General features: G+C 35.2%; 1 protein-coding gene across 2 annotated transcripts in view; it reads right to left on the bottom strand.

The window, feature by feature from the left end:
* Positions 1–5228: 5228 nt before the first annotated feature.
* Positions 5229–11830, bottom strand: part of CEP85L (centrosomal protein 85L) — a 113552-nt gene continuing 106950 nt past the window's right edge. For both annotated transcript variants that reach the window (XM_087718569.1, XM_087718568.1), the window contains 3 exons: positions 7136–7243; positions 6423–6636; positions 5229–5444 (listed from right to left, as the gene is read on the bottom strand). In XM_087718569.1, coding sequence (XP_087574695.1) covers positions 5284–5444; positions 6423–6636; positions 7136–7243 — 483 coding nt within the window. In that variant the 3' untranslated portion in view covers positions 5229–5283. The remainder of the gene's footprint in view (positions 5445–6422; positions 6637–7135; positions 7244–11830) is intronic.

Raw genomic sequence — 11830 nt, 5'->3', positions numbered from 1 at the left:
TAAATAGAACTTTGGCATTCAAAATTCTAGCTGTAAATGCTACTTTTAAAAAAGTTACAAAAAGAGGGTAGGCAAGAATGACAGGCCTAGAGATGAGCCAGCCAGTGGCTCTTTAAAAATAAAAAAATTAAAAACAGCAACAACACTGAATGCATTTCGATTTAAGTCATGACAACTTCTATGTACACATGAGGTATTCTGAGCGTCTCAAAAACTGAACCCAACATTGAAGAACTACCAGCGTTAGAAAATTGATCCAGTTTAAGTCTGCTGTGCTTTGAAGGAGAGCCCTCTTTTCCCTTGCCTTGCCACTGCCTTAACAACCTAATATACCTAATATATACAAAAGGACATTCTGACTGAATTTCCTGCATATTCTCCACCATATACAGAAAAGCTGGTAGAAAATAGACCAGATTAAGTTTCAAAGATAAAAAATATTTCTATTTATGAAAAGTTTCTCCCACTTTACAAGCTAAAAAGTCTCAAAAATCAGAGGAAACAAAGTGCAAATTTTGATATTTTCATGGCTATTAAAATGTTACTTTTATGCCATGAACAAAAATAAGAGGCACAGAGTTACAAAGAGATGGAAATAATACTCCAATGACTATTGGTTTAGTGACTAATTCACCTAATTTTTTAAATATCCATTGTCTTTTTACAGAATAGTAACTTTGCCTTCAGTTTTGTTTGAAATCCAAATCTAGAATATGATGTCAAATCTCTTTTATGTTTAGAATTATTTTTATATATGCAGAGATTTACAGAGATTGCTGAATAATTAAATTTGGGGGTTAGATGAATTTAGTCCCAGTTTAAGTTTTAGGCAGAGTAAAACTGATGCACACCTCATCTTGCATTTATCTTTTCTTCTTTTCTTCTCATTCTGGATTCTAACAAGAAATAACTTTTCACAATTTTTCCAAAAGGGAGTGAGATGGGAATAAATAACTAAAAAAACTAATTTGTAGAGTAATCAAAAAGTTAAAAAATAATTTTGGTTCATTTATATTACTTTTTAAAAAAATATCTATTTCCAGGGTGACTGATTATGGCAAATCTACTAAAAATGATCTACTGTGCTCATAACTTACATTACAAAAACTTAAATATTTAACACCTAACTCTATCCTTATATAATGATGAAGTATTACTGATTTGGGCATTACTGTCAGAGCTAAGAAAAATTTCCAAATAGGATCACTGACCCTGCTTTACAAAAAATCAAGTCAAATTAAGTTTATACTACAGTACTAAATTTGAATACTGTACATACAAATGAAATATAAATAACTGCATTACACAGGTATGAAAGTAACTTTCTAAATTCCTTTTTAGGATACATTCTTAAATTATAGTAGTTACTATAGAATGCCACCTGCACATCTGTAAAAATGCAACCTTGACATATGAAATATGTAATTTTTGCTTTCATCTATGACAAACCTATCTACATTTTATTTATTAGTAATACTTTTTCAGCTCTTTGAATGATCTCCTGTATCTGTGGGGAAAGGTTGTCATGACTAAATCAACTTAGTAATATCATTGTGAACTATTTTTTTTCTAAAAAAGCTATTGTTAATTAACCATTTTTATAACATGTGTTGAATGAGGCCACACACATATTCAGTGAAAAAACTCATGCATCTCTTATGCAGAACTCAAGCTACTAAATAGCCATTGTAAACAGGTAAGTTCTTTAGATTCCAAAACTGCTAAGTTATTATTAATAAAATAATACTGTGCATTTATGGCTCATTTAATTTTGTCCTTCTGTCTTTGGTTATCATCTTTGACTGTTTTCATTTCACTAAGACACATTATACTAATTACCAGGACATATGGAGCCTTTATTGGAAACAAATCTCTTTCTATATACTACATAAACTACATACAAGAAGTTGCAGATGCCTTTTTCCTGCTATTTAGCATTTGAGGGTAAATCTAGGTGCCTTCTTGTTTAAAGCAGGAACAAATACCTGATGCTTTCCACTCAGCAGTCTCTATCAAATTCTTGAATAGGTTTGTGATTCACAGCCTACTTATTTTATTGGCCAGTTTGGTTGGGCAAAATGTCAGAAATCACAACCTCATTTTAGTTGTTCCAATGAATGGGTAAGAAGAAAAGAGGGTCCTACTAATAGCCCTAATTTCCAACACTTTGTGTTTGCTGGTAGTGTAGAGGCCACCCTAGATGTACAGCCTCAGGCCTTCTCTAAAACACTGAAGATCCTTATCAACGCACACCCATTAAGAGTCTCCTCTATTCGACCAATGAATTGCAGTCACTGAGGGTTGTTGACAATAGAAATGCAGCTGAAATGCATGCTACACCTTTGTTATTTTCACTGGATATGAGTGAACATTATGGGTGAACACTAAAGCAAATCCCCCAAAGTGCTGTAAAGCAGTGACCTTATTTTTAATAAATTAGTGAAGTTTTATCTATGTATTTACAATAATACATATATGAACATTAAACTGAAATAATTATATTATTGTTAAACAAATTACCCATTTATTTTCACCAAAGTCTTAATTACAAGTATTTTTTAAACTTGGCAACTTTAAGATAGGTGGACAGCATGCTAGCTGGACAATTCTAGGAACTGAAGTCCAGGTTGAGGTTGCCAGTTTTGAAAAACACTGCTCTACAGCATATTAGGAGGCATTTCTTGTGACACAATTCTTATTTCAAGAGCAAAAATATGAACTTTTTAAAAATACAAATTGTAAAATAATTTGTCAAACCTTTTTTTTAAAAAAAAGGTTCATAAACATGCATAGAGTATGAATATGTTTAAAACTGTTAAACTACATTAGTTAAACAAATATCTAGCAAGGATCAACAGTATCAGGCATCTGGGATAATCTCTCAAAAATTAGTTCTTCCTTGAGTGCTATATGATTGTCTATTCAAAGTAAAAGTGGTGGTATGACCTCATGATGTTATAAAGTAGGCAAATAGGAAAGGGGTGAGTTCCGGTGGCCGCTACTGCCGGTTCGCTCAGGGGCGTGCTGCAAACATGCACTTGACGCATGCTGCACGTGCATTACTACTAAAATTGCTCTGCGCCACCATCGGGAGAACCGGTTCAGGGGTGTGACAGGCTTGGGTCACTGCTGGTTCCAGTGACCCAGGCGCCAAGTTACTACTGGTTCAGCTAAACTGGCCTCAACCGGTAGGAACCCACCTCTGAAATAGGATGGTTGTTAAAGGAAAGAAACTAAACAACCCAGCCAACTAGTTAATTAAAATCTATTATTTGCAGCCCATGCAAAAATGAAATTTCTTGACAATTTTTGTCAAAAATCTACTTCCACAAACTGCTCTTATCTTTTTTTGTGGAAGATTCTTTCTTAATAATAATATAATGCTGCAGTTCCAAATTGTTTGCAAGATACAGTCTCAAATACAATATAAAATGAGAACATTTAGTATCACAAAATGACATTTGTGCTTCTTAATAGCACAGTGTAGTAAGAAAGTCAGGCTTGCACTCATTATTAATTGGTGAGAAAGTGAATCAGGTTCTGATCATTCACCCCTTCATCTGCATAGATATGAATTTAAAGTTACAATTATAAGTACTGCTCAATTTTATTTCTAGTAGTACTCTTCGGATTGTAATCTTAATATTTTAAATTCAGACATCAATCAGCAGGATTAAGGATCTTTATCCTTTGCTAGCTGCTTCTATGTAATATTTATAGATGTGACTTTAAAACGATTGAGCGTCAGTTAAGTTCAATATTAACATAGATTTCCACACATACTATAGTCATCAGAGTAGGAATAAGCTCATATTAAAATAAATGTAACTTTAAAAAGACCATTTTTTTAAAACTGCATCCTATACAAATAAAATGTAAATTTGAATCACACAAAATGTGAAAATATCAATATAAAATTATGGTTTAAAAATTGTTTAAGGAAAAATATTAATGTAAGAAATTGAGAATAATAATCCATTTCTTGCTCTTTAAACATCAACTTTTGGCAAGACTGAAGTTATGAGCCTCATGGCATCTATGAGCATCATGCACTGTATTTAGTTAGTTTCCTTTTTTCAAAGGTGGTGTTTTTTTGTAGATTTTAGAATAGATTGTCATAATAAAGTGACATCAGGCTTGTCTTGACAAACGGCACATAAATTTTAACACAGCAAAATATATAAACCTGGATTACAAAGTGGCATACCTTTCATTCAGGCATTTTAACACTGCATCTATGAAGGCTGGCACTGCTGAATTCATCCAAGTCCTCTTCTGGCAATAAGAGGAACTTAAGCATATTTGCCTAAATAGTCAAGAACTCTGTTCTCACATAAGGTTTTTATGCCAGTTGTGATATAATTTTGAAGCAACTCTATTAATTATTCATCAAAATCTGCTGTTTCAGGTCGCCAGAAGAAATCAGGTTTCTTTAAGGCTTTCTATTTTTCTGTGTGCTGGAATTCAAACATTCACATTCAGCGGATACTACTTTGCCGAAATTTCAAACAAAGAGTAAATATATATTGTTATGAAGATATTACACTTAAATGTTTTTGATTTTTTAAAAAAATCTTTTATCAAAACCATTTTTGCCCAGCCTAATTAATGCAAAAGAGCTTAATAGTTGGTGACTAAATTCTAAGGCTGAATCCCTTCCTTCTCTGAAATGTGAATGTTTTTTCATCTTTTTGTCCCTTTGCATTACACAAGAACTGCAGAATAAAACAATAATCAAACTGGGAATGCAACCTTTAAAGAGCATATAATTTTTATCTATATTTTCTTTTTTGTGTGGCCCAAACCATCAGTACTCCCTGGATTCAAAAAAATCTTTGTTATGACTCTGTATCTTCATCCACCGTTCTAATACCTGACCTTCAAATAACCAAGCATATCCAACTGCTTTTGTCATGAAGATTCTCGGGTCTGATCTTCTATCCTAAAGCTTGCTGAACCACTGTTATAGTGCCCTCTTCTGTTTTTACTCCAGAAAACTCTGTCTTTTCTTTTATCAGCGTAACAAAAGAAATAAAAACCATTTTCAAAAGAACATTATTCACAGCTTTGACCTACATTCAGTAGTTTTAAAGAAATTGGATTTTTTTTCTTGCAGCACAAAATCTCTTCGAAAGAAGAGTGTATCATCTGCATGAACTATGCATGAAACCTTTTCACCTGGCACAGCATTTGCTTTCCAGTATTGTTTGTAACAGAAACATGAGGAATTAAAACCAGAGCAGCATTTAATAACTTAGTTGTAAGTGTGAGGCCAAGATGTCATCACTGTGTAATGCAATTTTCTCCCATGTCCTGAGCATAGCAGTCTGAAATTATAGTCCTCAGTTCATCAATATCTTTCCGTAACTGACAAACCTCTGAGAGCTTCTTAGAGAGACTTTCTGTGCTATGGTGCTTCTCATCTTCAGAGGAACAGTTCATTGCTGTCAAAGAAGAACCAGGGCTAGAAGTTAAACAAGTCACCAGTTCAAAACATACAATTATACATGACCTAATGACCTAATTCTGCTGCGCTACAGAAAGAATATGTGAATGCTTCGCTTTCTTGACAAAATGTGTATTGTTATGATCACTTTAAAATTAGAGATATTATGGAGAAGAAAGTCAGCTTCTTGGCTTTATATTTTCTGCCTCCTAAAAATTGAATGTGGATAGAAGGGGTTTTTAGGGAAGCAATTTTGATCAAACAGTATTCTCTGGTAGAGGATTATTGGTTTTCATTTTCTGCCAGAATTAGAAGTTAACTTGAGAAAAATTGACAATAATACCCCATATTCAGGCAGTCACCAGAACAGATGAGATATAAGTCAGTAAAAAGAAATGAGGTCCTAATAAAGTTCATTTTGGGGGAAACTGGAATGCTCTACTTACTCAACTGAAATTACTAGAACTTCTTGCTCCTTAGGCTTTTTTAAAGGGAATTAAAATGAGAGCATGATACTCTGAGGTTAAAAAATTCTAGCAGTGGCACCACAGGCTGTCTATTTCAAAGAACCAATTTTCAGCATGACTTCATGCTGAAATGTGTTTTTAAACAAAACAAAAAACCTCAGATACAAATGGAACCTATTGCATGGCTGTTTGGAGACCACAAAGATCATACAAACTATGCTGTGGAAAAGCTGCAGGGAGCCCAATATTATAAGAAGATTAAGTTTAATTCTCAAACATAACTAAATATTTTTCAATTACAATTGTGGAAAATAAGTCTTTCATATATACTGTATATCTGTTTTTTTCCGATTCTAGGTGACTTGTATTTATTAGTATTTTACCTAAGTGAGAAATGTACATCAATCTGGAGCCGCCTATTCCTCTCTTATTAACATTCCTAGATTTTCCTTTCCCAGGTTTACTCAGTTCCAAAAGGAACAGTAGGCATCTCTATCCGCATTACTTACATTGGATTCCAAGCAGCAAGGACAGGTTAGGTTCTTTGCCCTGAGCTCTGTGAGTAAGAATACTGCAAAGTGCTTTCAAGTCAAACAGACAGTGAGACATCTCTATGAACAACTGATTTGCCACAGGTAATTTTTCGGCTACTGGTCGTCTGGACTGTTCCATCTGATGAATCTGTTCTCTTAAACTTGCATTTTCTTCCATAAATCTTTGGTTCTTTATTAAAACAAGAAAATAAAAGTACAAAAATTATTTCATTCACTTAGCTTATTTCAGAAAAAAAATCTAATTGAATATGGGCATTATGAAAATGAATTTGCTTATATTTTATTTTGAAGAAAATTCTGAATTCAGGGGCATGAATCAGATGCTTGGCATCTGATAAGAAAACTGGGGAAATGGAAGGCCAGAGTGGTGGAATTAAATGTTGACATATTTTGATAGAACAAATATCCACATTGTTCAATATTAGGCATAATATTTTGTTTGTTTCAAATAGCAAATCAATCTGTCACACTAACTATTGATCCATCAGAGACCTTCCCAATTACAGTAAGATGTTTATCAGTGTATCTGGTTCTTGTCAAGAACTTATGTTTTCAAAAAAGCTCTCATACTTAATTGCAAGATGGGAAATTATTTCAGTTCACTCACAATACATGAAAAAGAAGGAAGATAGGCAAATTTGATTCAGAGGGTAATCTGAGAAACTTACTTCAAGAAGCACCTCCTTTAACTGCTGTACACTTTTATCCTTCTCTTCAAGTTCACTTTTTTGTTTCTGAATTGTCAGATTTCCTTCTAAAATCTTTTCTTGCATAGACTAGGGAGGAAATGGAAAAGTTATCTTTACTTATGCTGTATGAATAAAACAATAGTTCATTTTTTTTCCAATTTTATTTTGGTGTTTTCCTTGTTGATTAGTGATTAATAGTGAAAATACTCAAGAGTTCCAGTGTACCGGCATAAATGAAAAAGCCACTTATGATTCTCTCTTCCCTTGAATAATTTTACTGCAGGAATGGGGACTATTGAGGTTTAGCCTTTGCTCAACAATGAATTTCAACATCAACAAGGAGGAGGAGAATATGCCTTCTTAGGTTCTCCTTCTTGAAGGAAAAACAAACAGAACTCAGCAACTGCGCCATGATTCATTTCAGAGTTTCTCTGCTAACTAACATGGCACTTCTTTTGTGTCTACTGATGTTTTCTTTTGGCCACCAAAATCTAACCTTTTATTTGATTACACTATAGCTATTAAAAACATTCTAAGAAAAAGAACACAGAGAATAATCAAAGATCCTCAAAGAGGATCACTCTTTGAATTTGCTATTGCCAAGTAATTATGAGTTAGTCTAATGAAATGGTTCACTGATGGGGAAGCCTTAAGGTACTGGGCAAATCAGAAATTGGCACCTCAGTGATTTTGATGTAATTTTTGGCTAACCTTCAATGTAAAAAAGGTAAAAATAAAAGTATCCAATAATCCAGTACTTCAATGCCTGACTGAGCTGCAGGCTATATGTTTTTCTGAAGTCTTTCTGCAGAGCAAAATTTTCAGCAAGGCAGAAGAACAGGCTCCCCCTGTTCCCAGTGCACGCATACACAGAGCTGCCAGAAGGTAAGAACAGTTAAGGCAGAAGGGACAACTCAGGAATAAGGCTTGGGGGTGATTGGCCCCTCCCATAGGACATAAAGGAGGAGCAAAAACATGTGAGCCTTTGCAGGAAGCAACTTGGTTCATGCTGGTCAGTTTACATTCTGAAGCTCCGTTATCTTTGTTCCAGATGGCCTTGCCAAGCTAATTGCCAATTAAGTCTTTGGCAGTGTTTCAAGGAAGATAAAAGTGGGTGTTTATCAGCCTTATTCTTTTGTTCTTTTTACAGAACAAACTAACATATTTTTGTACAAGGCAAGCTAAAGAGATGAAAAGACTTTGGCAGCCTACTGTAGGACTCTTTACAACTATTTGGGACTCATTACAGGCTGTGAATGAAATAAAAAGAGGGTTTTTGGGACTAAGTGTATGCCTTTTGCTGTATAAGGAAGCCTAGGTCTGAACAACGGATCAGAGCCATGCAAAAAACAACTATAGATATACAAAGTTGCTCACCACAAATAATAAATTCTGGACTGAGTAACTGATTTTATTTGTTTACATATAAAAGTTTGCCCAACTCAATAGTGGAAACAGTACACATTAAAAAAAGAGAAAATGTGTCAAAAATGTGCTAACGATTAAGATTCTGTTACCTCTTACAACAATAAAATAACATAGCTGGAAACATTTGGAAACTGGTACCTTTTAGTAGCCTAGCCTACCTGAATCATAAGCTTTTCCAGCCTTTTATTTATCACACCTTATCCTAAAGAAGCTCAAGAAAAGGTTATGTTTTTCCCCTCACCATTACATCAATCTCTAGATGTTATAACTCCTTGTTCATGTCCATCTTTAGGCGCTCTTGAATAGCTTTAAATCCTTTTATAGAAACTGACATGGTTGAAATTGAAACAGACACTGCATCTCAGATGGCCAGACCTATGCCAGAGCTTCAGGACAAAAATTCAGGTTTTCAGACATCGTTTAAAGACTTGAGGTTAAGGACAGTCCAGTCCTCTGGTAGGATGTTATTCCAGGCACCATAACAGAGAAGGTATACTTCCTATGTCCTATCAAATGACATTGCTTAATATAAGAGATTCAGTATGTGCCAACTGGATAGAATAGATTGGACAGTCATTACAAGAGCCAGAATGTCTCCTATATCAGTGATGACAAATCTTTTCAGCAACAAGTCCCCAAACCGGAATGTACATACATGCATGTGCATGCGTGCCAAAAACCCAAAGACTAGCTGGCCGGCACATGTATGCCTGTTTTTTGGTTGGTTTGGGCCACTTTTTGAGCTGTTTTCAGGCCATTTGTGGCCCAAAAAACAACCTGAGAATGGCCCAGAAAACAATATGAAAATCAGCCTGTTTTTTGCGCATTTGTCTGGCTGTTTTCTAGCGCTCCATCACCCATGAAGACCAGCTGGCGATGGTGCACATGCCCACAGAGAGGGCTCTGCATGCCACCTCTGACATGTGCACCATAGGTTTTCCATCACCACCCTATATTATGAAGGGCTTTGTAAGCGATAACCAGCACCCTCAAGTTGCATGCGAAAACTCACTAAAAGTAATTTCGGCTCAAATAACAGAGTTATTACATTGACATACTCATAACTGCTCCTGTTGTTATATTCTGACCCAGCTTTAGCTTCTGGATGGGTTTCAATGGTAGTCCCATATGAAGTGCACTGAATAAGCAACACATAAGTGACCTTGAAAAGGGACTTCCAGTCCTGGAAAGAGTGCAATTAGTGAAACAGGTGGAGCTGTATATAGGACATTCTGATCAGAGATGCCATCTGCTTTTTCAGCAGGAGTACTGGATAAAGGAGGATTCCCGAATTGTGCACCAGTTTTGTTAAGGAACTAGTCCATTCAGAACCAAATATGGAGAATCACCAGCAGTGGAAAAATCAGTACCCATATCTAGTAAGTCTTGTCACTTTAAGCCTGATCATATGCATCCGGACCTGAAACCCTTCCAATCATTGGAACAAGACTTTATGGCATCACTTGGTTGACCAGAGGTCAAAATGTACACTGCATGTCATCAACATACTGATGATACCTGAAACCATGTTGACGGATGACCTCAGCTAGCAATTCCATATAGATGTTAAAACTGCAGAGGCGAGAACATAGAGAGCTTTGGACTGGACCTCTATCCACCTGTCAGCAGTTGGAACTGGCCATGGAGAAACAAGATTTATCCGTTTCATTTATCAACTATAGATACACAGAACTGTAGATAAGAAGGTCCAGCTGTACTGTGAATGAAAGAAAGCTAAATTCCTTTGCACCTGGAATGTTGCCTTAATATAAATTTGCAACAGCCTTGTTGAACAGAGCTGACCCTTTTCCCTGTGCATTACTATCATCTCTGAAAAATATGATTACTGGATTTGGGGGAAAGATCCTCATCTGTTCAGACTGTACGTCTGAAAAAGGATAAAATTAGTTGCAAAATATAATGACTAGGAATTTAAAACAGAATTCTACTGTACTGCAACTAAAATTGCTGGTCAACAAACTCTGTTCCAAACTTTCTATTGTTTAACAATAACCAGTATGAATTTCATATAAATAATCATTAAGTAGATTTTTTAATGCTTTGTCTTCCTTTAGTAAAGACTTCATAAAGCCTCACACTACTGAATACTTTGGGACAGAAGCCCAAACACCATGTCCATAGCTATTTCATATCAAAGATCTTTTCTGGCTTTGAAAGCATCACATTTTTGGCATCCATCCTTGTTCCTCTCCCCTTTACTATGTATGAATTGCTTATCATTCTCTCACAGCTGAACAACAAATAGCCTGGATTGCACAGGGATTGTCAAGTACAGCCAACATTTTTTCCCATCCCTGCATAGTGCCCTGCAACAAGGCAGAGTTTGAACTGGTGGGAATCTCAACAGTCCAGCTTTCAAAACTCAAAAAGAGAAAGAAAAATGAAAGATATCTGCCTCCTATAAAATGTTCCTTCCTTCCTTTTTTCTTTCTTCATAGTTCTTTTCACAAGGACCGTCCTTCCTGCCATCTTGCTATATATGGAGTTAGATATAAAATCTAGTTCCTAATTTATTTATTTATCAAAGTTATATGGCCACCCATCTCACAAGGAGTGATTCTGGAAGGACTACAGAAAAACAAGGAAAGCTATAAAAATAATTAGCATGCCAAACACCATCACATTCAAAACAGAAACACACATCTATGAGTTGATCAGCAAGACAACCACATCAAGATCTCAATGTTATTAGCATTTCTACTGGTATTCCAGGACAACACTTTACATTTGTTTCAAACCGCCGTTTGCTTTATTTGCTCTAAGTCACCCTTTCCCAACTTGGCAGTTTCTAGATGCCAAACTCCTGTAAACATCAACCCCAGAATGATTAAAAAAAAAATGCTGGTTGTGAATTCTGTTGAGTACACACATCTCAGTAATAACCAATCTGAAAAATATTCCAAACTAATTTATATTCAGCTGACCCTATTCTTCATAAACACTTATCCTCTGGAGAAGAATAGGCACTGGATTCATACGTTTCTGCTGTGAGAGAATTTCAGCACTATGTTGTGGATTATAACTACAGTTTCCAGTTAAATAAAGCTAACTGGAGTTTAAAATTAACTCCAGTTAAACATATATCTTTGTTATCAAACTTCATTCAGGTCACAATTCTGTTAAAACATAATATGGATCTAAAAATGAAAGAAATGACAATGGGAATATACAAGAAGTTCGATGTAGCAAGAGCTATGGAAGGCTAATTTTCTGCTTAATATTATG

This window comes from Thamnophis sirtalis, unplaced genomic scaffold (assembly GCF_051295495.1).
Source record: "Thamnophis sirtalis isolate CommonGarterSnake01/CBP01778 unplaced genomic scaffold, rThaSir2_p1.2 scaffold_6, whole genome shotgun sequence".
NCBI classification, from domain to species: domain Eukaryota; kingdom Metazoa; phylum Chordata; class Lepidosauria; order Squamata; family Natricidae; genus Thamnophis; species Thamnophis sirtalis.
This window is presented reverse-complemented; position numbering and strand designations above follow the sequence as displayed.